The sequence below is a fragment of the Pelmatolapia mariae genome, linkage group LG3_W (assembly GCF_036321145.2).
Source record: "Pelmatolapia mariae isolate MD_Pm_ZW linkage group LG3_W, Pm_UMD_F_2, whole genome shotgun sequence".
Taxonomy (NCBI): Eukaryota; Metazoa; Chordata; class Actinopteri; order Cichliformes; family Cichlidae; genus Pelmatolapia; species Pelmatolapia mariae.
Window position 1 is genome coordinate 10766390 of NC_086229.1, and position 25688 is coordinate 10792077.

General features: G+C 42.7%; 1 protein-coding gene across 1 annotated transcript in view; it reads right to left on the minus strand.

The window, feature by feature from the left end:
- LOC134624171 (NACHT, LRR and PYD domains-containing protein 12-like) overlaps window positions 1-24692 on the minus strand; it is a 42072-nt gene extending 17380 nt beyond the window's left edge. Inside the window, exons 1-10 of the mRNA XM_065470063.1 lie at window positions 24599-24692; window positions 23094-23214; window positions 22917-23009; window positions 21598-21699; window positions 20531-20609; window positions 20183-20369; window positions 18226-20026; window positions 12660-12833; window positions 4660-4839; window positions 1526-1705 (exon numbers count right to left, since the gene is read on the minus strand). Of these exons, the coding sequence (XP_065326135.1) occupies window positions 1526-1705; window positions 4660-4839; window positions 12660-12833; window positions 18226-20026; window positions 20183-20369; window positions 20531-20609; window positions 21598-21699; window positions 22917-23009; window positions 23094-23182 (2885 nt within the window). The 5' untranslated portion in view covers window positions 23183-23214; window positions 24599-24692. The remainder of the gene's footprint in view (window positions 1-1525; window positions 1706-4659; window positions 4840-12659; window positions 12834-18225; window positions 20027-20182; window positions 20370-20530; window positions 20610-21597; window positions 21700-22916; window positions 23010-23093; window positions 23215-24598) is intronic.
- Between the last annotated feature and the right edge of the window lie 996 nt (window positions 24693-25688).

A 25688-nucleotide genomic window follows, 5' to 3' on the forward strand; every position in this document is an offset into this window, starting at 1 on the left:
AGGCACAGAAACTTGTTGAAAGAGAGATAAAGCAGCTAAAATCAGGTGTAAAAGTAAAGCAGATCATAAGTTGAATAAAGGACAATCAAGGCTCTCTTGGAAAGGAATGAAGTCCATGGTGGGGATGCAGAGCAAGGACAAAAGATGAATGTGATGCTGAATCAGCAGAAGACTTGGACTCATTGGATTCCAGCTTTGATATCATTGATTTCAATGAAGAGCTTTGTGATTGTAGCAAAGGGCTGGTAGCTCTGAGAGTGACACTGATGAGGTGTCTGTGAAGGTTCGCAGTCATCTAAAGAGCTTAGAAAAAAGGCATCTGGACTTCTTTAAGTTTCTTGAAGACGCTTCACCTCTCATCCAAGAAGCTTCTTTATTTCTAGGGTCAAATGGTAGAGAGTCCCAGATTTAAGCCCTGTGGGAGAGTCCGCCAAGGGGGTCATGAACCCCCCTGTTGATCCTCTACCTAATCACACGAGCCAAGGTGTGAAAATGGGTGTAGGTCACAATCAGCCAAGGTTGCAGAGAGCTCATTGTGAAACCTAGCCCCATCCTATCATGTGATTTCTTGAGGTTTGCCTCTGTACAAACAGACTTCAGCCATATGAGAGTGAGTGTGAGTGAATAAGAGCACACACAGGACACTCTGATCTCTGAATGTGTGACTCAGTGAAGAAGAGGATTGTACCTGATATACTTTGACTGACAAACAGAGAAAGGTGTTTGGATTAAAATGGATTATGCTAAAGTGAACATGCTAATGAAATCTGAACTGACTGAAATGTGAAGTGAAGATTATTCAGATGTAAAAGAGAGAGACGGGGTGATAATAAGGTGGGGCTGAAGATCAGTGAAGGGCATGTAAACACCTGATTGGCTGAGTAGATATCAGATCAACAGTTTCAAAGTTCTCCCTGTGGATTATAACTTTAAGACGATGTGACATTCATCAAGGTATCCTGCTCTCTGGATTATTTCCATGAACACTGATCTGGAACACATCTACAGTGCTGGAAGTGCCCATCTCACCACCAACCTCTCTGTGCACATTCACTTTTTAACCCTTTGTGAGACAATAAAGATGTAAATCTGAGTATTTATCTATGTTAGTGCAAACACCTCTAATAGGTTGGTTTACTCGTTCCAAGTCATAACTTCTCTTGGAGTCTGCGGTCCAGGCTCCTAAAATCATCCTAGTTTAACAAGCACTACAATCTAGAGGAGAGCTGCACTAACAGCTGTGACTGATATGATCTGACCTGCAAGGATACTCATGTTTATTTGTATCAGGACAAGCAGGGAAGACCTGGACATCGACTCTGTCAGGCTGCCTGAGTCCGCTCACCCACATCAGCTCAGAACTCTGCGTTATCTACTGAGTCAGACTCAGAGGATCAGGGATCAGAAGTTCTACAAAGAGTAGAACCAGACTTCCTGTATAGAGGTGTGTGGGCACACCGATCCACAGTGTCAGCACAACTTTCACATCATATTCATCTCAGCACAACTAAAACATGTGACTGACCTCAGAGTTTCAAATCGACATCGTGGATTCTCCAGGAAACCACACAGATGCTTCACTCCTGAGTCCTGCAGGTTTTTGTAGTTTCCACTCAGGTCCAGCTCTCTCAGATGGGAGGGGTTGGACTTCAGCGCTGCTGCCAGATAATCACAGCTGATCTCTGACAAATCACAGCCCACCAATCTGTAATAAAGAATGAAAGATGTAAGTTTATTAGACAAAGTGTGTGCTTGAAATCATTCAGTGTTTCATCATCTGTTCAGAGATGAAGAAGGTTCAGAATGTAGAAGTTTAGAAAATGGAAACTCCAAACAGCTGAAGCCAACAAGAAGCAGCTTCAAACAAACAAGAGAAAAAAATGAATTTTTCACATTGAAGTCGTACATTTGTCATAAAGTTGTCAAGTTTTGCTGTGTGAAATAAAAAAAACTGAACAGGAATCCTCAGAGTTGAACCCTCTGCACAGAGGTTCAGTTTCCTCTTCAGGTCCCAAAGTGCAGAACAACAAGGTTTCAAACAGCTTCGTTCCAGCAGCATCAGCCACAGAAATGCAGAGAAAATTCTTTGGATCTCCTGGTTGTGTTGTATGATGCTGTGTTTGCATATCTGGTGTCTGTGTTGCTTTGTGAGGATGGATCACCCATCTGCTGCAGCCCCAGATAAACAGAGCTGGACCTGAACCTGGTAGCTTCACTTAGAAGACACTTGTGACGGGAACGTGTGAGAAGTTTTGCAGACAAGTGTGGATTTAGAGTGTGAGACGAGGTCTCCACAGTCTTTGTGGAGATCCACATTCTGCATACTGCCTGTGAGAAGCTGGAGACATTTCTCCTCCAAATCCACTGAGCAGCTGCTCGTGGTGGTATTAGCTTCATGTGTGCGTGTTAGCATTAAGCCTCGGTGACACTCTGCTGTGGACATGGTCACAGACAGCTGGATGTGTGATGCTCCAATGCTGATTGGTTAGAAAGTGGGCGGGAACAGGGAAGGGAGCGACGGCAGCGTTCAGCACAAACATGGAGAATCAAAGAAGAAGAACATGAGAAGCTCAGATGGAGGCTGCAGTGGACACTTTTCATTGTTTTAACACTCGCTTTCACTTCAGCTTCACCAACAACAGCATAAGCAGAGCAGCCCACTGACTGCATGGCTGTGACGGCGCCCCATGGTGACTGTAAACCACTACAACATGTAGACGGCCGTCTGCTGCTCATGTCTTTGCCACCATCACAGGAGCTCTTTATCCTGTTCTTCACTCTCATTGGTTCTTTGTGTGCTTGTTTTTTTTACAACAGTAGTCATTGTGATTGTTCAAAGCAGACAATCAGCTGTGACTAAATGCAGCTCCTACAGCAGTGATGGGAATAACTACTGAAGCTAATCCAGTATCAAAGCTCAGGAACCAGCAGCTCCCACCTCGTTTTCTTTGAACAACTATTTTTAGCTGCTGTGTTTTTGTGTTTCTGCAGACCTCAGACATCCTGCTGCTCTGCAGAACTGAAGCTCTAAAGGGTTCAGCCTTTATCTCCAAGAAACAAAGCTGATCATGGAGACCCAGCAGGTCAGCTGATCTGTGGACAGCACCAGCATCTTTAAGTGTGAGAGGTGAGCAGTCTTTGGAAGCCTGTCTGATAGTCTCAGAGCAGGATTTGGATCATTATTCTGCTTTTCTTCTATTATTATGTTTAGTTTCTGCTTCACAGATATTCTCTGAGATGTTCTCTGAAATGTTTCCCACTGTGGGACAAACTGTCACAGTTTCTTCATAAAGGAGATCTCCTGTGGAGTCCATCTGTGATAATATGTTAAACACTGAATTATGATTCATATCTGAATGTACTGACTGTTAATCAATGATGAGAACATAATCAGTAAATATAAAGATGTTTGAGTTTAGCTTTGATTAATCAGAATAAAAGTAAGAAACCAATGATTTTAAAGACAGGCCTAACTCAGGCCAGCTGACAGCCTCTGCACAAACAGACTTCAGCCATATGAGAGTGAGTGTGAGTGAATGAGAGCACACACAGGACACTCTGATCTCTGAATGTGTGACTCAGTGAAGAAGAGGATTGTACTGGATATACTGTGACTGACAAACAGAGAAAAGTGTTTGGATTAAAATGGATTATGCTAAAGTGAACGTGCTAATGAAATCTGAACTGACTGAAATGTGAAGTGAAGATTATTCAGATGTAAAAGAGAGAGAGGGGGTGATAATAAGGTGGGGCTGAAGATCAGTGAAGGGCATGTAAACACCTGATTGGCTGAGTAGATATCAGTTTCAAAGTTTTCTCTGTGGATTATAACTTTAAGAAGATGTGACATTCATCAAGGTATCCTGCTCTCTGGATTATTTCCATGAACACTGATCTGGAACACATCTACAGTGCTGGAAGTGCCCATCTCACCACCAACCTCTCTGTGCACATTCACTTTTTAACCCTTTGTGAGACAATAAAGATGTAAATCTGAGTATTTATCTATGTTAGTGCAAACACCTCTAATAGGTTGGTTTAGTCTTTCCAAATAATATCTTCCCTTGGATCTGCGGTCCAGGCTCCTAAAATCATCCTAGTTTAACAAGCACTACAATCTAGAGGAGAGCTGCACTAACAGCTGTGACTGATATGATCTGACCTGCAAGGATACTCATGTTTCTCCAAAAGCTGATTCTGTTCATCTGGACGTAGCGTTTTGTGGGAGAAATATTTCGTCACTCATCCAAGTGACTTCTTCAGTCTCAGCTGACTGCAGGTTTCCCCAATCTTATAAACAGTACATTTGCATAATGACTGAAACCAGCCCACTGAAGGAACAATGGACTGTGAAGTCAGTTCCTTAATCTTAATTCTCATGACCATTGATCAACAATCACTGACCAGATACTCATGTTTATGTGTATCAGGACAAGCAGAGAAGACATCAAATCTGTCAGGCTGCCTGACACCACTCATCCACATCAGCTCAGAACTCTGCGTTATCTACTGAGCCAGACTCAGAGGATCAGGGATCAGAAGTTCTACAAAGAGTAGAACCAGACTTCCTGTATAGAGGTCTGTGGGCCTACTGATCCACAGTGTCAGCACGACTTTCACATCATATTCATCTCAGCACAACTAAAACATGTGACTGACCTCAGAGTTTCAAATCGACATCGTGGATTCTCCAGAAGAACACACAGCTGCTTCACTCCTGAATCCTGCAGGTTGTTGTAGTCTACACTCAGGTCCAGCACTCTGGGATACGAGGGGTTGGACTTCAGTGCTGCTGCCAGATAATCACAGCTGATCTCTGACAAACCACAGTCCTTCAATCTGTATAAAGAATGAAAGATGTAAGTTTATTAGACAAAGTGTGAGCTTGAAATCATTCAGTGTTTCATAATCTGTTCAGAGCTGAAGAAGGTTCAGAATGTAGAAGTTTAGAAAATGGAAACTCCAAACAGCTGAAGCCAACAAGAAGCAGCTTCAAAGAAACACAACAAGAGAAAAAACTCTGAACGTTTCACATTAAAGTCGTACATTTATCATAAAAACAGGACAAAGACTTGAAAAAGTCATGTTTTTCCTTCCAGGAACCACAAGGCTTCACTTTTAAAGGTGAAGTGTGAAAGAAACGGACATATTTGAAGTCCAACACCTTTTTCCAGTCACATGATTAAAGCAGACAAACTACAAGCTCATTTTCATTCCAACAAGTCATCTTCTGACCCTTTATTATTATTGTTATTATTCAATATTTATGGAGGATGTTTTTAAATTAAGCACAAATATGTGATAGACATTTAATCCCAAGTCAGTTTGGCCTCATCCTGGGCCGGATTATCCAGCACACACTCTGACCACAGGCCCAGGGGCTGTAGCAGTAGCTCACAGTCACAGTGGATTTCCACTCATGAAAAAGCTCTGGCTGCATCATTTCTCATTTCATATCAGAGACTTTAAGGCTTCAGTGAAGCTGTACTGTGATGCTTCCTTTCCATATTCAGCCCAATGTGCTCTGTATTGTTTTATGCAGGTCATCTGAACAGGAATGAGCAGCTCATTTCAATATAAAAGGCTGGAACTGTAAAGAAAACAAACAGAGCTCATAAACTGAAACTGATTTCATTTTTTTAGCTGGAACATTTTAGTTGTTCCTTTTTCAATACATACATAATTATATTTACAGTAAGTCTTATCATTCCCTTTTTCCCTGGCAGTCACCGCCAATGTTCCCTCTAATGTTTCATGTGTCTGAGCGAACACACAAACTCCCTGAGCGATACCTTGGACCACTGTGAGCGACATCAGACGTGTGCACTGTGGTCACACCAGCATCGAATCCATCCAAGTTACATGTTTATTAAAATAATCAAATTACAGCATTTACCTTTATGTTAGACTACTTTTAATTAACTGCTTCAGCCCACTTACAATGTAAAACAAAAATGTAGTCATTGACCTGTGTAGTATGTTAACACTATTGGAAGTAAAAATAACTTGAACTCCAATTTTGAAAACACAACTTTCTTTCTTTCTTTCTTTCTTTCTTTCTTTCTTCATAAAGCTCTGACTTGTATTATGAGTCTGTGGTCTGGGAGAGAGTCCTGTAACTCTGTCTGCAAAATACAGTAAATAATGACCAATGTTGGGCAATTAATTATATAGTTACTTCTTCAAAAAAGTTACTGAGTTTTGCAAACAACAAAGTTTTTTGCAGCTGTTTACCTAAAAATGCAGCCAAGGCGTTTTTTAAATAAACATTTCAAACTATTTACAGAACAATCAGCTGTTCTGCATCAAATCTGATGCCACACAAATTATTTGTGCCACTCCAAAAAATAATTTCTGTCCACTATGAGATAAAGGAGAACAACAGCCTGATACCTGCAGGCCTGACAACAGGAGATGTATGACTCCTGTAACACCTGTAACATTCAGCAGCTGCCTCATTGTTCTGACACACACAACAAAACTATTGACTACACTACACACTAACTACACACTAACACACTCCAAACACGCTAAACGTCACAAATCTCTCGCATCTCAAAACACGCCGTCACTCCATAAACTTCTCCTTCCCTAAAAAAATAAATGCCATATCATTTTTTGATTGGTCGACATGGTACATTTTTCGACCAATAGGAAAGGGAGAGGGATTTTGGTTTTGTCAGCGTTTCTAAGGAAAACGGCATTTTCCTTAGAAAACGCCGTTTCTTCCCGCAGTAAATATAAACAACGACAGTATTCAGGAAGAAAACCAAACGTTGCAGATATTTTTATCATAACTCTGGTTTTACGTGGCCTATCAACACAATTTAAAAACTGGTATAAAATCCACACTTTTCCCGTCAATTGTTCCGTCTGTCCTGCTCACATCTCCAATGGTTGTACACGTTGTCATTAACGTGGCTTCACTCCACATCAGCCACGCTGCTTTGCTAGCTAAAACACCGGTGTCAGCACATAAGGACGCTGTCATAGCCTGTCAGCGATGTTGATTAGCTGCGTATATACGAATGTGAATCGCGTAATTGACTGGACTATGGGGTAAGGTGGCATCGTTCTAATCCCATGCAGGAGCAGCCAGTCACTCACTGACTAACACTGCAAAACAGAATTGTTAAAGTATTAATTTTAATTTCAATTCAGGTGGATTTTTTTTGCGTGCAACGCAGATTTTCTGTGTGCAGAGACGTGCCAGCAGTGCACAATTGTGCATGAGCGCAGCTTAGAGGGAACATTGAGCACCATCACAGTTCACATCAACAAAACTTTACTTCAGATTTGTTTTCATGTTTTGATCCAGTGATGAGAGCCGTTTCCCCCATGTCCAGTCCTTGTACTAAGCTAGGCTAAACATGTCCAGTGCCTGTCTCTGTGCAGATTTTAATCTGATGGTAATAAGGTAGAAATGGAGGAAGAAGAAAATGACTTCATCAATCAACATGCAGCTACCAACCCAAATGGTGAGGTGGTGGTTAGTTATTACTGTTGATCCCCTACATTATCCCACATTCAAATATATTCTCCAGCTACAATAGTGTTTGTGTTCCTAAAAGGATTTCATGAATGTGTTATTGTTCATGTCACATCTGTATGAAAGAGGAAGTGAGGTTTATCCTTCATGATCACAAACTGTTCCAGCATGTAAACCTGAGATCTGTGTGGAGCAGCTGACCTGTACGATGTGCTCAACACAAACATTATTTACCATCAGTTACTGTGTGACTGAACCACGGGGGTGTATGAAACATCGCTTTTAGTTTTAATAGCACATGGCAACATTCAGACGTGAATCTATACAGTAACACTTTGATTTACAGTGAGGAGACTGTTGAAGGGAACGATGAGGTGAAACTGTAACAGCAGCAACAGAAACCAGGAGACAAAGCTGAGGTCTGGGTTCCTCTATGCTGCACACAGCCTCCTGCTCCTGGACTTTAGTAAACACATAAATATCTCCAAGTACACTTACTTCAGAAACTCTATTAAACTCATTACAAGTTTACTTCAAGTTTAAATGACTCACAACATCAGCACACATGAGTAAACACAGTAACTCACACAGCTGCTGTTCAAGTTTAGTCATCTTTAATACAAATATACCTCATTATTATGAATCTCACAGCTACCTGCTCATTGAACTGAACAATAATTCTGTTTTACCATTAAAACAAAATATGTGACTGTAAAAAAAATCTTCAGACAGTAATTACCCAGATAGCAAGACGACATTGAATCTATGTTGATTTTTCATCTGAACCGTCGGATATGGTCGGGGTTGAAATGCCAATGTTGTAACAACGTTGAAATACTGTGGTAAACCGACGGTCTTACTATAGGGACGTTGTAACAATGTTGATTTACCGTTGTTTTTTTGTCATTGATATTTGATCTATTTGTAGTCGACCAGGTGACAACAACAACGTGGAGAAAACGTCTATTTATAGTTGACGATCATCCGGCACGGGTCACCATCAAAAACCATCGATTTGTAGTTGAGCATTAAATTGCATTGCAACTGATCGGGTATAAAGTACCAGAGAAAGTAGATTTATTGTTCATTTGTTATCAATGACTTGGTCTAGTTCACCAGCTTTAAAAAATCGTGTCTACGTGCAATTTATGTATAGTTGACCAGGAAATTAAAGCAGCGATCACTTGGACTATTCCGCAGCACCCCTCTCACATTGGTACATCCCCCCCAGGTATTCATTGTCTTGTACAGTAGAGCGGGACATTTGATTTACTCTCAGCAGAATTGACCGGAGAAGGCAGTTCATGCACTGCACTGGCCTGCACCACGATTAGTATAAGGTAAGAATGAATGATTTTTTTCTACTCGTTATTTCCATGTTTGCATTTGAATAACAGTAAAAAAAACTCGTTAATGTTGTGCATTAACAAGTTTTTTACTGTTGTTCGAAATTGTGTCTACTTCTTACAATCCGGCAACAAATAAATTGCACTGCGAACAAAGTATATCAACAAAGAAAACATTTTCGTTTCATAATTTCTTCGTTGTATTCCCTTACAAAGCTAGCTTTAACGCTTCGAGGTTTCCTTTGTTCTTGCCGTCGCCTCGGCGCTTGACCCAGACGCTCTTGCTTAGTACTACAAAAAAAAAATTGTAAATCTGTGATATATGATTGATAAACGTAATGGTAACTGTATAAATGTGTTCAAGGACTTTGTTACTTTTAATGATTGGAGAGCACCCGCTTCAATTCGCACTCAATTTAAACTTTACGTTGCACGCTCACCGACCAATTGCGTTTGCACCTTTCGTCCACACGTAAACAGCGTTTTTGGTCACTGAAAATGCAGATTTGTAAAAACGCCTGCCAGGGTGGATATTTTCGAAAACTCAGTTTTTGCATTTATGTGTGGACAGAAAAACGGAGGAAACGCGGCGTCAAAGGTCTGCACCAATGTTGACGTCACATTGTGCGCCACGTTTTTGTCTCGGTGCCATGAATTCCTGCAATGGCAGCCTTAGACAAAATACTGTTAATTTTAGTATATTCGGTGTTTAAATGCTTACATATACACACACAGTAACTGTCCCTTCACACATAGGACTAAGTGAACACTGTGATACGTCTGACCTTCAGTCCGAAGCTGAAACTCAGACCAGTCATAAAAGAAAGCACAAGTAAAACTTTTTTTATTCACAAACATATCTTTGATTGTTAAGAATTTATAATTTTGTCTTTTGTACATATCTGTGATGCTTGAATACTGAAATATCACCACATAATATAGTCCAAAAAGTGTAAGTTTGTAAACTTTTTAAAAATGCAAAGCCATGTACACTTGTGCACTTCAAAAATTCATTGTATACTGCACCTTCTTGCACATCTCCGTTTCCTGTGTGTGTGTTATTATAAATCAAACTGTAACTGTAGGAAAAAATATGCCAAAAGCACATTTGTAATTACTTATGAACTTTTTCTACTTATTTCTTTAGACCAAATCCCCTGTACACATATAGTGACTCAGAGGATGAGCAGCCCACAAAAAAACGGTTTCCCCAGGCACCTCGAGTGAAAATACCAGGTAATAAAATAATGTCTAGTGTCTGTGTACATATCTGTGTGTGACACATGGAAACTTTTTGGACAAGTTGTCTGTATTCTTAAATACTTTAAAAAATGTATCTTTTTCTAAACAGCCCTCACCACTCCGCAGTCTTCCCCCCAGCCCACTGACAGCAGGCATCATAATGCCCCTCCCAGCTTCCGGCACCTTTCACCACTCGGCAGAACACTCCAAACAACACGGCTTTGCGATCTCCCCAGCATGCAGAGTCTGATGTCAAGGCCTTCCCTATAGATGCTATGTTTTTAAAATTGTTTTAAAGCTGAATCACAATGTCATTGTGCACTTATCTACAAAACACCAGTTTATACTCCTGAATGTCATCTTGTTGTGATTTGTTTTTCTGTAGATTCCAGAGACTCTGTGAGGCCACTATTACAAGGCAAGTTCAAACATCTTGGAATTTCAGATTTTACATGGTATAAATGGTAAATGGACTATATTTGTACAGCGCTTTAACTAGTCCCTAAGGACCCCAAAGTGCTTTACACATTCAGTCATCCACCCATTCACACACACATTCACACACTGGTGATGGCAAGCAACATATACAGATATCATATATGTATGACAGGCAAAAACTAGCAAACACTTTTAGCAGTTAAAACAACTAATAATTGAATGCAGAATGTTACACCATCACTTATGGATATATTAGTTTTTCGCCTCTCACTGCTTAAACCATTAATCTTTCTGGAATTGTTCTTTGAAACAGATGCGGTCAGACCTGACGAGATCTCTTTACGAACTCCGTGAGGAGGTCAGAGCCATCTGCAATACCGGCTCCAATGAATCTGTAGATGCTGGGGTACTCCCTTTGGATTTGCCCTTGCCCAACATTGAGGAGCTAAACAATGCAGAGGCAGCTCTTCAATCACAAGAGGCAAATAAGGCAATGGTAAGTATATAAAGCTTATGTACACTTTGTTACTATAAAGTGTAATAGCTGTCAGATGTGATTTAAATGCATAACTACGGCATACACACAAGCACTTGCATAAACATTTAAGACATGAAACACGCTAATTCCATCTCTTAAAATGTGTCTATAGGTGAGACGCTTTGCCTTGATTGGAGGGACCACACTAGAGGTGCGAGTCTGCCGTGTAATGGCTTATGCCATCACAAACAAGCTGGCCTCGGTACTAAACTGGGCAGGGAAAAAAACAAAGGACCAGACGAAGCAAAGAAGGGCATTTAAAGATACTGCGCTATGCAGATGCATATTTGGTAAGTTTTACCGTTTATTGTAGTTTTATGAGCCTAAAGTGAACAATAAAGGGATCGATTGATCTGCTGGGTGTGTTTCACATGTCCTATGTCTGGTTTTTGCTATATTACTTTGTCTTTTTTAATAACAAGACTTTCATGTCAGGTTCATCTGGAGATGGAGTCTTTGGTCTTTGGCTTGTTTAGTCCTTGGGTTGTAGTTTGTACAGCCCGAGGACCCCATGTTTATTTTGTTGTAAAGGATGCACGGCACACCATGCTAAGACTTATCAGTTTTTCCACTCATAGCTCTTTGGGAATCAAATGCGGCAGTTTGCAGATTTACGCCTGGTGACTTTCATGTTTATCAGCCTGGGAGTTTACATACTTTCTCCCTGCTGAAGACAGTTAACAAGAGCTTATTCATGTGCTCTAATTCACTTTTTTTGTTTGTGTGTGTGTATTTTTGTCCTAGATGGCCTGACGCAGCAGTTAGGGGCAAACTCTATGTCAGAGTTTGTCTTTGCACAGGCAGTGCAGAAACTGCTCCGATACGCCCCAGACCGTTTGGGTGGCGCAGGACGCACATCATCCGTCCCCATCCCGGAGTAAAAACTACAAAGTTATGTTAAAATATAAATGTAAATAGAAAACTGTTTTAATAAAGTATTTAGCAAACGAAACATGTCTATTGACCTTTTTTTGTTTAGTTTTTTTTTTTCTGTTACATCACATGCAATGCTTTCTTATTTTAGGATATTAATATTGACATGATACATTGTGAGACATTTGATTTTTATAAAGGGTGGCATAAGTGGGAATAAGTGCAATTATGTGTTTAGGTGGTTTAAGTATTGATGGAAACATGCAGTAGTTTAGTACTGGTTAAAATAACTATAAAGAAAGGTAGATTTCCAGTCATGATTTAACTTGTTTTAATAAAAAACAACTGTGTGAAAGAGGTGGAAAATCAACACCATAGCTCAACAGTGTTTCAATATCAGAATCTGACATTGTTTCAATGTCAACAGTATTAGAAAATGTAACGTTGAATCAATGTCAGGTTTCAACATTGATTCAACATCAAAACCTGACGTTGTTTCAATGTTAAAAATGGGTGCAAGAGTGACGTTAGATCAACATCACACTTCAACGTTGATTCAATGACGTCGCCTGATACTGACTCAACATTGTTTCAATGTTTCCTTGCTATCTGGGTAAGAATCTCCTAAGCAATCCAAAGATAAAGAAAAGTTCACCTGCCAATTCTATAAAGCTTGGTTGTTTATACAATAATATCATTTAATGATCAGCAGTGGGGATGTTTAGATCCTGACCTGAGAGTTTCCACTGTACAATGTGGACTCTGCAGTGCAGCAGACAGAAGCTTCACTCCTGAATCCCGCAGGTCGTTGTTACTCAGGTCCAGCTCTTTCAGACTAGAGGACTGGGAGTTGAGAACTGAGGACAGAGCTACACAGCTTCTCTCTGAGAGGTTACAGCCACTCAGTCTGGAAGAAAACAAACAAATTAATTAAATCAGTCAAATGAAACATTTTTTAATGCCAGGATGCAATACAATTATTGGTTAACTAAATAGCTTCATTAAAACACAACTCTTCTTCTATATCAGCACTTACTCCTTGTAAGCTCCACCTGCTCCACCTTGTGAGTCAGAAGACATGAAAACAAACTGTAAATCTAGTAGAAACATGATTGGAAATCTTCTCAGATCCATTTGTACATTTAGAGCCTGATACTGAAATATAGCAACACAGACATTCACAGCAGCAAAGGGTTCTTGCTGATCGGAGCTGGCTTGGCCCTGGCTTATTGAAGATTAAAGAAAGTGGAATCAGCTGTTCAAACCCCACAAGGCTGCCCGCTGTGACTGAAACAATGGCACGGGTCGTAACTTCTCAAAATGGGCTCATTGAACGCAGCACGGATAAGATCTTGAAGAAGCTCATGGCGGTCGTGAGTTCTCAGACTTTGCTCTTTGACCGCAAAACTGATAACCTCTCGGAGAAGCTCGTGGCTCTCCAACGGGAGATTGAGAGACGAGTGACGGACTGTTAGATCAGCTGTGACATGCAGTTGTTGGCACCAAAGAAAACCACCATCATTTCATGCGGCTAACAAACCGGCGCCAGCTGTGGTCTCAAGGCTGGAGCTGAACACAACAAATCTCACCCTGATAACAGACGGTGTTTAGACTGTTCCTTCCCATCCTAAGCATGCTTATCCCCTCCCGGTGCAGACGGTGGGCCGAGGGGACCAGCGCAAATGCTGCAGGCCCGGATGCGCTTTCTACACCGGCTGTCTCTCACCTGTTACCCATCCCTGTTGCTTGTCATGTGTTTCTATGGCGTATTAAGAGTTTTCATGTGGTCTGCGCTAAGGTCATTTTTTTTCTGTTCTCAAACTGATCTCCCTGTTGGAGCTCAGTCTGGGCGGAGTTTTTTTTTTCTCCTCATCTTTCCTGATGTTGTGCATTTTCTGCTGTTCGGTTCCGGGTCGCTGCTCTAGCGGCTGACCGGCCAGCTACCTAGCCTGACCTGTCTCCCCAATGTGATGTTTGTGTATTGTATGTACGGTTGGCAAGGTCAGTATCCTAATTGCCCCTGGGGATAAATACAGTGTTCTGAATCTGAATCTGAAAACATTACAGAAGACGACTCTGTTCAGTAAATATTACGCTCATGCTGTCAAGAAATACCAAAGGTAGGTAAAACTCTGGTTGTTGCAGCCATCCAGTAAGACATGCTTTGTACTGTTCTGCTGCAGTTTGTGACACCTGGTGGATGAGCTGTGAAGGATGATGAAACAAACACTTCACTCAATGTTTTTCTTTTAAACTGGATGTAATTTTGGCAGCCGAGAGTTTTTCACAATCTGTCCCAGCTACAAATAGGAACACAACAAATAAATAACTTTACCCACTTGGATCCTTATCATTCAAGATTGTGAAAAGATTCTCTACTCAGAGAACACTGGTGATTTTAGATGAGAGAGATGATTTGGAAGATGATGAAGGGGAAGAGTTTTCACAACTTGAGTCCTTTTGTCTTCACTGTATAGGACAGAGAAGACAGGAAGGGAGTGAGAAGTGAGGAGAATAACACACAGGAAATGGTCTTGGGCAGACTCAAACCAGGCCCTGGAGTCACAACTCTAACCTTCAGTACATGGGTCACCTGCTCAGCCAGGTGAGCTATAGCAGTAGTCTGTCAGTTAATTTGAAGACAATGATGAGAATGACTATAAGTCAGGTAAAAAAAAAATACTTATCATCAACCAACAAGGGGAAAACACTGAGCTTGAATGACTAAGCTTTGACCAAGGGTGGCTCACTCCTCGGTCTTCTTGCCCAAGGAGTGAACCACCCTGCATGGCTATCAATGTGGTGCAACCAAGGCCATCATACAGTACAGGCCATCCAAGCTGATTTTTAACTTTTCGTCCCAGATACCACCTTAAAAATCATCTACATTAGGAGATGTTATCTGATCTGAATTGTGTGTGTCCAAGGCGAACAGGAAGAATATATACATGCATAATTCCACAAAATAGATCTGCAACACACAGAGGAAAACTATGCCCATCACGTCTATTGTCTTGTGTAGTCTGGAAGATGAGTGGATGATGGGGTGGGTGCAGTTTTCTCTGTGGTGGGGTCAGGTGGACTGTCCCGGGCTCTGTGGGGCCGGGTGGCGCTGCTGCACTGGGCCCCAGTCCGGATGGGCCTGGGCCCCCCTTTCCCTGGCGGGTTGCAGAGATGGGGGTGCCTACTGGGGTCAGCGGGGGAGCTGGCCCCAGGGAGGGGTCACTTGCCCCTCCCTTCCTTCCCTCCCCATCTCCAGCTGCCTCCCTCTTCCCGCTCCACCACAATCACCCACACATGCAGGGCCTTGGGGTAGGGGTGTGTCACCAGGGTGCAGAGGAGACATCCCCCCCCCCCTCTGTCCCCTTCTGGCTGCCTGTGCCTCAATTTTATCCCACAACTTAGACATTCACATTACTCACACTCATTACACATACATATAGGATCTTGGGGGTGGGCACGCTACACGGATTCCAAATTACCATCAGGGTGTACACCTCACCCCTGGCGTCGTTGCCCACCTCTCAATTTTAAATACACGTAGACATTGAGGGCTAGCAGGAGGGGCTATGCGCTTACCTGCTGCTCTGGCAGGTAGCTCCATGCCCTCCTGGGTTTTAAATGCACCTTAGAACACACATACATCAACACTACATATGAGCGGGTGGAGGGAGGTTTGGAGTCTTCCTACACCCCCGTTCTCTGCGACCTGCTGGAGCGGGGGGGCTAGGAGGAGGAGTTGGCCGTCCGACTGGGGTCTGGAATGTGGGGCCTCCCTGCTTCTGCGGAGTCGGGGCGGTCTGCATCTCCCCACCGCAGGGAAAAGGGTAACACCACCTGGGTCTGGGCGCAGTTTCCCCCTCCAGGGGCAAGGGTACCTAGACCCGGGGCATAGAGTACGCTTGGGGAGTGTGATTGTGTGCACAGTGTCTCTTTATGTATGTCTCCTCGTTGGGTGAGTGTTGAGTAATTGTATATGGGAGCATGAGGGTGGGAATAGTTTGTATCTGTGTGTGCCTGTATGTCTGTGTCTATATGTCAGGTTGGGTATCAGACGCCACCTCTCTGGGGACATCTCAGGTCCTCCAAGGTTTGGAGGCCCATCTCCCCCCACCACTTCCCCTGCCAGTGGCAGACGCCCTCAGACATCGGTGCGTTGGTGGTTCTTTGTGTCTGGGGGCGCCCAGGTACCCACCGGCTCACTCCTTGGCGGCTGCTTATCGGGGCCTGGAGCCTGGGGCTCGCTCGGGCCTCTTCGGGGATGGGGTGCCCTCGGCCTCTCGGCCCGGGGCTCGGTGACTCAGGCACAGCTGGCTGCCGGCGGAGCTCACGGGCACGTCACTGCAACCCCCCCTGGCTTCTGCTCCGCGGCTGCTGAGTGACCCCCTCATCTGGGACTCTCCTCAGCTCTTTCTGGGATAGTGGCGCGGCTGCCCCTCTGTTGGTCTTTCCTGGTCTCTTGTGTTCTGGGGGCCTCTGGATGTCTGGAGTTTTGATCTCCTCCATACCTGCTTCATGCCCTGGAGGACGGGGCAGAGGCCCCCCACATCCTCTAGCAGATCATTACATGAAGGAACCTTTTAAAAACAAGCGCGTTCATGCTCACAGGTGTACACACGGGTGATCACACACACAAACTACACCCTTTTTGGCTCCTACCTCAAAGCACACTGTGCACTGTCAATCTCACGTGCTGCACAATAATGTTTAATATTTAGTATTTACTGTCATATTCCCATATATCAATGTGATCTTGTTTATTACTCTTGTTTTCTTCTGCTTGCTTTCTTTTTTCTTTCTCAACAGGTGATCCAGGTGATCGATATATGTATTTTTTGTCTGCTTATTCTGCTGGTTTTTGGTTTTTTTGCCCTTTTTCCCCGTCCCCCTTCTCAGGTTTTTTTTTTTTTTCTTCTTTCCCTCTTTCTTTCTCCCCTTTCTTTCCACCAGTCAAGTCTGTCCCATATTCAGCAAGTGAAAATAAAATAAACAATAAAAGGTGAATCAAATGGACCATTACGGCATGGCTGGGATGGTCCTTTTGGTAAAATAAATCCGTTGGGCATCTTTCTTCGCCTTTAGACAATAATTCTGATGGCAAAAGAACCAAATGGGACAGGTAAAAAAAAACAAAAAACAAAAAAACAAAGGAAAACTATGCCCATCATCTGTTTTATAGGCTGTTAGGAAAAGGTTCTTGTTTCAGTGGTGCTGAACTACAGACTGACATGGATCTGTTTAACTTCTATTTAAGATCAATAACATAACCAATAGTGATGAGAAGGTTTGCTTTAGACTGTGGTGCATGTGTTGATATGTAGATGTTAATGTAATGATAAGGTTTACCAGCAGGGGGAACTGTATTTAAGAAAGCTCATGAATGTCTCCAGGGGAGCACATAAAAGAAGACTGGTCTGTGGTGTGAGGGAGGAATGGTGTTAATAAAATGTTTGGAGCAGTAGCTCGCAAGGCATAAGTGGGTGCTGTGTTTTTTTTAACAAGCGCTATGAAGACAGCACAGTTTATCATCAAAGACTGACAAACAGGCACCATGCTGCCAATAAACAGCATGAAGTCTGACTTGTGTTTTCTGTTTTTTTTTGTTCATTTTTTAGAGTCAAGATTAAGTTTTATAGCAACCACAGCAGAGATGACCAGGGAAGGTGTGCTTGAGTTGAAGTAGCTAAAACGGCTGGTTTCAGACTGAAGATGAACTGAGGTGCTGCATCAAAGTCTCTAACAACATTTTGACAACAGTGTGAAAGAAAAACTGTAAGAAAAGCAGGTTCAGGGAGGGACAAACATCTGCTGCAACCAGATTGGAGTGAGAGGAGAGAGCAGGCCAACAACAACAAAGAAACAACCGAAGCAGAGTTTAGTTGACAGTGCAACTAAGGATGTTTCTCTGGCTGCCATGATTAACTGAGTAATTCAAATGCTTTCTTTAACGCAGGACCCATCATGCATGGAAAAGCAAGTGTTTCACTAATATTTGTGACTAAAAATAGACCTGCAGTAGAAATGTAACTAGGAGCATGCATGTGAATATAAAGTATCACAACATTAGGAACATGCAGCCTAAGTTTTTAAACAAAGACTGATAACATAACAGCAGCAGTGATGATCAGTTTATGGTGGATTCAGCGTCTCAAGTACACCGAGTTCTGGAGGCATCAAAGAGGTTACAGTTTCAAAACTTTAGGATACAAATTCATACAAAGACAGAAAGCCTGGTGAAATAAATTACTGACACAGTTGGATGTTAAAGTAAAGACATGATGCAATGCAAATGTACTCACAGAGCTTTGTTGGAGGCTTTGACCACTGGCAGCAGCCTCAGAAGAGCCTCCTCTGAAGCAGAGTATTTCTTCAGGTCAAACACATCCAGATCTTTTTCTGATGACAGTAAGATGAAGACCAGAGCTGACCACTGAGCAGGAGACAGTTTATCTGTGGAGAGACGTCCTGATCTTAGGGACTGTTGGATCTGCTCCACTAGAGAACGATCATTCAGTTCATTCAGACAGTGAAACAGATTAATGCTTTTCTCTGCAGACAGATTCTCACTGAGCTTCTTCTTGATGTACTGGACTGTCTCCTGATTGGTCTTTGAGCTACTTCCTGTCTGTGTCAGCAAACCTCGTAGGAGACTCTGGTTGGTCTGCAGGGAAAGACCCAGGAGGAAGCGGAGGAACAAGTCCAGGTGTCCATTTGAACTCTGTAAGGCCTTGTTCACAGCACTCTGGTGGAAGGATTGTAGGTTTGGTTTGTTAATTAATTTAGACAACATTGAGGTTCTCTGTTGTTCTTCCAGCAGATTTTTTCGAGACTTGATGAAGGTCAGATGGACATGAAGAGCAGCCAGAAACTCCTGAACACTCAGATGGTTGAAGCAGAACACCTTGTCCTGGTACAGTCCTCTCTCCTCTTTAAAGATCTGTGTGAACACTCCTGAGTACACTGAGGCTGCTCTGATATCGATGCCACACTCTGTCAGGTCTGATTCATAGAAGATCAGGTTTCCTTTCTGCAGCTGAACAAAAGCCAGTTTTCCCAGAGACTTGATCATCTTCCTGCTCTCTGGACTCCAGTGTGGATCTGTCTCAGCTCCTCCATCATACTTGACCTTCTTCACTTTGGCCTGAACCACCAGGAAGTGGATGTACATCTCAGTCAGGGTCTTGGGCAGCTGTCCTCCCTCTCTGGTTTCCAGCACATCCTCCAGAACTGTAGCAGTGATCCAGCAGAAGACTGGGATGTGGCACATGATGTGGAGGCTTCGTGATGTCTTGATGTGGGAGATGATCCTGCTGGCCTGCTCCTCATCTTTGAATCTCTTCCTGAAGTACTCCTCCTTCTGTGGGTCAGTGAACCCTCTGACCTCTGTCACCATGCCAACACAGTCAGGAGGGATCTGATTGGCTGCTGCAGGTCGTGTGGTTATCCAGAGGCGAGCAGAGGGAAGCAGTTTCCCCCTGATGAGGTTTATCAGCAGCACATCCACTGAGGTGGACTTTCTAGGGTCAGTCAGGATTGTAGTTTTGTGGAAGTCCAGAGGAAGTCGACACTCATCCAGACCATCAAAGATGAACACAACCTGGAAGTCTTCAAAGCTGCAGATTCCTGCTTCTTTGGTTTCAGTAAAGAAGTGATGAACAAGTTCCACCAAGCTGAACTTTTCCTCTTTCAGCACATTCAGCTCTCTGAAAGTGAATGGAAATATGAACTGGATGTCCTGGTTGGCTTTGTCTTCAGCCCAGTCCAGGGTGTATTTCTGTGTTAAGACTGTTTTCCCAATGCCAGCCACTCCCTTTGTCAGCACTGTTCTGATTGGTTCATCTCTTCCAGGTGAGGCTTTAAAGATGTCTTCTTGTCTGATGGTTGTTTCTGGTCTGTCTGGTTTCCTGGATGCTGTTTCAATCTGTCTGACCTCATGTTCATCATTGACCTCTGCAGTCCCTCCCTCTGTGATGTAGAGCTCTGTGTAGATCTGATTCAGAAGGGTTGGGCTTCCTGCTTTAGCGATGCCCTCAAACACACACTGGAACTTTTTCTTCAGGGTGGATTTAAGGTTACGATGACAAACTGCAGCATGAAGTTCTCAATGAGAAGAAATATGAAGAATATCACTTGAAAGTGGAAACAAACACTTAATTCCAAAAAGAATGAATCTTTAAAACATGTTGGTCCGTGTCTTGAGACATTAGTAAATGTTCATTTATCCAGCAGCTTAAATATTTATAGAAATCCTCTTACTGCTCTGCAGACGTTCAGCCAGCTCCTCCTGCTTCATTCTCCTCAGGAAGTCCACTGTGATCTTCACAAATGCCTCTCTGCTGCTGCTCCTCTGACTCTCTAAGCATTCTGGGTAATCTGGACTCAGAACCTTCTGGATCTTCTTCAGCTCGTTCTTCACAAAAGTGATGATGTTGTCCTCCAGCAGCTGGAACAGAATATTTATGAATGAGCCAATCAGACTGAAATCATGGAGCCAAACATCAGATCCATGTTGGACACACTGACAATCCACTGGTCTCCAAAGAGCAGCATGGAGATGACTGTGAGCAGAATAGATGTAACAGTAGTTGTTGTACATGTACAGACCATAAATATGGAGTCCAGCTGTGTTTGATGCTGCTGGGCAGACTGACCACTGGGGACCTCTGAGCTCTGCTGGTCCACTCTGTGGAGGAACCATGAAGAATTAGTTCAAGCACAGGATAAAGATCCAGGAGTTTCTGCTCAAATAACTTCATCTGAATCAAATTTGTCAAGCTTTAACCTCTCAGATTGTGAACATATCAGTCATTTTCAGTCTGTTTTCATGGACGTCCTTTCAGTGGTGATGTCAGGGATGATTTTGAAGAAGCTCATCAAACTGAACCATCAGCAGATCACTGCTCCAAAACCAGAACATGATCCGAGGTCTCCCTCCACCACCAGAACACCAGCTTTACTAACGTGGTAGATCAGTGTAGTACAGATCAATAACTGATGAGTCATTTTATCAAAATCACTGAGGGCTTCACATCTGACCCTCTGATGTTTCTGTGGACATTTTGCATATTTAATGAATGTCTGAAGGTTTTACATTCATTCTATGAATACAGTGAAATGTTGTGTTATAGTCTCCATGTTTTTTCCAGCATCATAAATTCTTAAGTTCAGAAAATTAGATTCTTTTTTCACAGCTGAAAAACAACAACATTTATTCTCTATTGAAATCTGCATCCTCCACTCCAAAGGTCACAATCTGAAGGTAACATCTGGTTTTGTTCCCTGTGATTAACTCTGAGCATCAGTATGGTGGGATTTATCCACTACATCCACACCACTGTGGTTCAGTGTTGTCCTGATGGAGTAACAGCAGCCAGTATGATCCAGGCTTTAGCTGCTGGGTCTCTGTGTGACCTCTCAGACTGTTTAACAGATCAGACACAAAGAGAATCAGAGCAGCTCTTTAAAGACAAACATGAACCCACTCAGGTCACACTTTCCCCACAGATATGAGCATCACTGTCCTCAAACAGCAAATGACCAAGTCGAACATTTGGATCTTTTCTCTGTCATTGTTTTCTTTTTAATGAATCTTTGTAACAATCTGAGGATGTTTCAGGTCAGATTTATCCAGGAAACACAAACATGTAAAGGAGTCATCACAGCTCTCTGACCTCGTTGGTCCAGGTTCACCACTGAAGTCTGGATTTTCAGGTTTGGACCGGTCACTCCTCACAGATGGACAGCTGGACCCTGCAGACTGTGACCTCTGACCTCTGCAGACACAAACATGATTGAAGCAGCTGTGATCACACAGACTGCAGATAATGCAGCTGTTTCCTGTCAGTAACATCCTCTTAGATTAGAGTTCAGCTTTTTACAGGAAAACTGGACAAAACTGATTTTTGTTACAAATTCATTTTCATTTCCTCTCAGCTCACAAACACAGTCACATCAACAAAAATTAACATGTACAGACCCGATATCTGATTTAAAAAACATCTGTGAGATTTACATTTCCAGTTTATCCAACACTACTAAGCGGTCTTTACCTTTAAATGTAAGCTCTCTTATTCCTGTCCTTTCTTATCTTTCTCCATCTCTGAGGGAGGTTCGCTCTCTTTCCTTTTGTCTGATAGTTTGTCAGCTGATGTTTTTTGAGCTGATAGAAATGCTGCATTTGAAATGACCTGGTACTTTAAAAATGTTTTTCCCTTAATTCTCTTCTACAGTAGGCTAGGTAGATGCTGAAGCACCACAACTGCAACTTATGGACACCTGCGGTCATTCACTGTCCCACTTTTAACCTGCGACTTTAGCACACGTCATCCCTTTTTTGCTCATAGAATCTATTGCACTTCTGCACTGTGTTCAGCATAATATTAAGTAACCATTAATTAGAAGAGCTGTATTGTTGATTTGTCTGCTATTCGACTTAAAAGGTCAAACTAATATATAATATGGACTCATTACATGTAAAGTATTTCAAGCCTTTACTTTTTATCATTTTCATGATGGTGCCCGGGGCACCAAACAGCCTAGGACCGCCCCTGCCTGTGCACGCTCCATCTCTTGTGTCTCTAAAGGATTTTGTTAAGTTGTGCGTTCTACCTGTCTTGTTGTACCTGATTAGTTCCAGCTGTTGTTTAACTGAATTTCTCTGAGCAACCAACTTGATGGGTTAATAAAGTTCGGTCTCTGTTTCTCCTCTTTAGCCTCGTTACAAACACTACAGCTAACAAGTGGATTTTCCTGTTTTAGCTCAGCCAGCAAACAAAGCAGAACCACTTCCTGCTGAAGAGACAGAGAGCCAAAGTTTTTAAATAAACTCATTGCTGCAGCAAAGAGCAGCACAACAGTGAGACAGATTTTTAGCTTCAGTGTTTTTATTCTCCACTAAGTCATTGCTTCTGTCTCTAATTAGCTAACATGAACTAATCTATGTCTATTAGCAACCAACCAACTCAAAGAGTTCATGTTACTAACAGCTCACCTCTCTGCAGCAGACACTTTAAAATTATAGGGATCATCTTTAGACGCGTCACTCTGTAAGGACACAGAGCTGGGTGGAGGTCCAGGTGGGTTCCTGTGAATAATGATGGAGCAGTGATGTGAGTGCTGAGCTGTGACATGGAGAAGAGTCATGGACAGTTAGAGATGGTCATCTCACCTCTGAGCTTTGGTCTGGCTCTCATGTTCCCCACACAGAGTGCTTTTAGAGGGAGGGACTCCCTCCTCTCTGTCCTCACACTGATCCATGCTGCTCAATTCAGCTCACACACACTTTCTACCTGCAGAGGAAACACAAATCATTCATGTGCACATCAGCTGACAGCTGCAGAGGTCGTGTCTGATGTTTTGGACTAACATCCATCTGAGAGTCAGCTTTCGAGCCGAGTTCAGCCTCCAAATCCTCCATTACTGTAGTCCTACAAAGGTCAAACATGGCTGCAGAGAGCAGCTTTATGTCAGTAACAATGTCCAGGAACGAGCTGACTGCTTACAGAGTTCATACTCTAACTGCTCTGCTAGCTAAGCTAACTCATGTTAATGCTGCTCAGAAAATGTAAATAAAACATTAAAGAGTGAAAAGTAAAGCTTGGAGTCACAGGATGATGCTGATGTAAGCAAACAGAGCACTGAGTTCTTCATCGTTGCTACAGTTGATTTTTTTTTAAGCCACAGAAAAAATCTTAAGGAAAAAAATGGAAATGCTGATTAATCTGTTTATCTGTAAGACAAACGTAGCCCAGTTTGTGGAAAGCTGCATGAAGCTGACAGCGTGACATTTATCTCAAAACTGCACGTGTGATGGAGCCAGATGTTTTAGATATTTGTGCACAGGAAGGTTTTTGATTCGTGAAGCTGAATTTAATAAACTGAGTATAAATGTTGAGCATCTATTCAGGTTGGGATGTGTGGATTGAAGCACACGCTTGTGAGTCCTCAGATGAAACACACAAATCATTGCACACATGTAAATCTGTGGATCATATGGTTTCCAGTCAAGTTACTCTAGAGACCAGTTTGTCTGTTAATGAGCTGAGATCTTTTATTGGGACTCTTCATCCAAGAGAAACCCTCCCTGTCACCTGTATCCATGGTTACTGACTGTCACCTGTGTGCACTGAGAGCAGAGAGCAGCTGTGCAGCGCTGACGTCAGTGTGCGCAGCTGCAGGAGGGAGTTTCTGCGGTTCTCCAGAATAACTCAGTGACATAATGACGCTGGGCCTGCGTGTTTCTGTTCCTAATTATTCAGGTTGATTCCAAACCATCTGTTTCTGATGTGACGTCATCCCAGACACACGATGACAAACAGCTTCACTTTAACTTTACATTTAAATCCAGATTCCAACACTCAGAGCCTGAAACACAGAGACTAACTGAAACGTTTTTTTTTCTCTTAAAAACAAAGCGACAGCAGAGCGAGCAGAGAAAGAAACGACAGAGCAAATATTAACAGCATGTTTCATTTTTTCGGCAGAAACATCTGTTTCCACGTCACGTACAGCGGCCTCACTCAGAGCTCAGGGCGGGTCAGCGTCTTGGTCCAGCTGTGAGTCCGTTACCGTGAATCAGAATAACTATCAGAACTGTGGAGCGGCAGATTTGTGCTGAACTAAGCTGCTCACAGCTGATGTTAGCCAGGAAACATTACACACTGCTAACGTTACCTTAACACGGAGCTTCACACGGAGACGATCAGCGTCAAAGTTCAGGAGAGAAAAACTTCGGGAAGGAAAAAACAGGGAGGGGCTTGTGGGACAGAGGGTCCACAGCCACAAACATTATGACCAATCACAGCGCTCCGTTTCACTCTGCTTTTGTTACGTCCCCTCCGCTTTTCCACAGCAGTAAACTGCGTCAGTAACAGAGAGGATGGAGTCAGTGAACGCAGCACATTTTCTGTTGAACGTAGAAAAACACAGAATAGATCAGTTTGAGTGAATGAACAGCACATGTTAGTCTGCACAGACCATAATAATACTGACAGGTGGCTGTTTGTTCAGAGCTGATTTATTTCTGCTCATTTTCCTGTTTGAAACAAACATCTGTCAACACTTTGTTTCAGCTCCACATTCATCCAAACATCCAAAGTTCTCTCCTGACAGTCAAACATCCATGATGAGAGTGATCATGGTCGAGTGTGAGGTACTAAACTTCTACTGTAACACTTTACCTTCATCTGATGTATGAACATCAGCAGGATTCTAATGCAGGACTTTTACTGCAGTAAATACTCTGAATACTACAGACAGGCTGATCCCAACAGCAGCAATAACACCTGAAAATACACGAAACTAACATTAAAGCAGTGTTTCATCCTCACTGTGTGTTTGACCACACTGATCCAGGATCAGATTCATGTTCCTGACCTGACAGTTTACCTGTACACTAATGATGCATTCAGGGTGCCGCAGCAGACTGTTGGCTCTACAACGGGGGGGTTTATCCTTCAGTGACTGCAAAAATAAAACCTGCTGCCACCAAAGTCCATTGAAAAATCTGTAAATTTAAGAATAAAGTCTAATATCCCAAAAACTACAATACTATCATAAAATACACATCATAAATCTTAGTTTACACTCATGAATCATGCTTCATCAACATGGAGCTCTGAGTGTTTATTAGACAATCATTGTGTGAAAGAGGCTCTAACACAGCTGAGTGCTGAAAGATATCCATGTGTTGCTGCTCTGGACGGTGCCCTGCAGAAGCTGCTGTGCTGCTGATACAATCTCAAAAAAAGTTTCCTGGTACTTT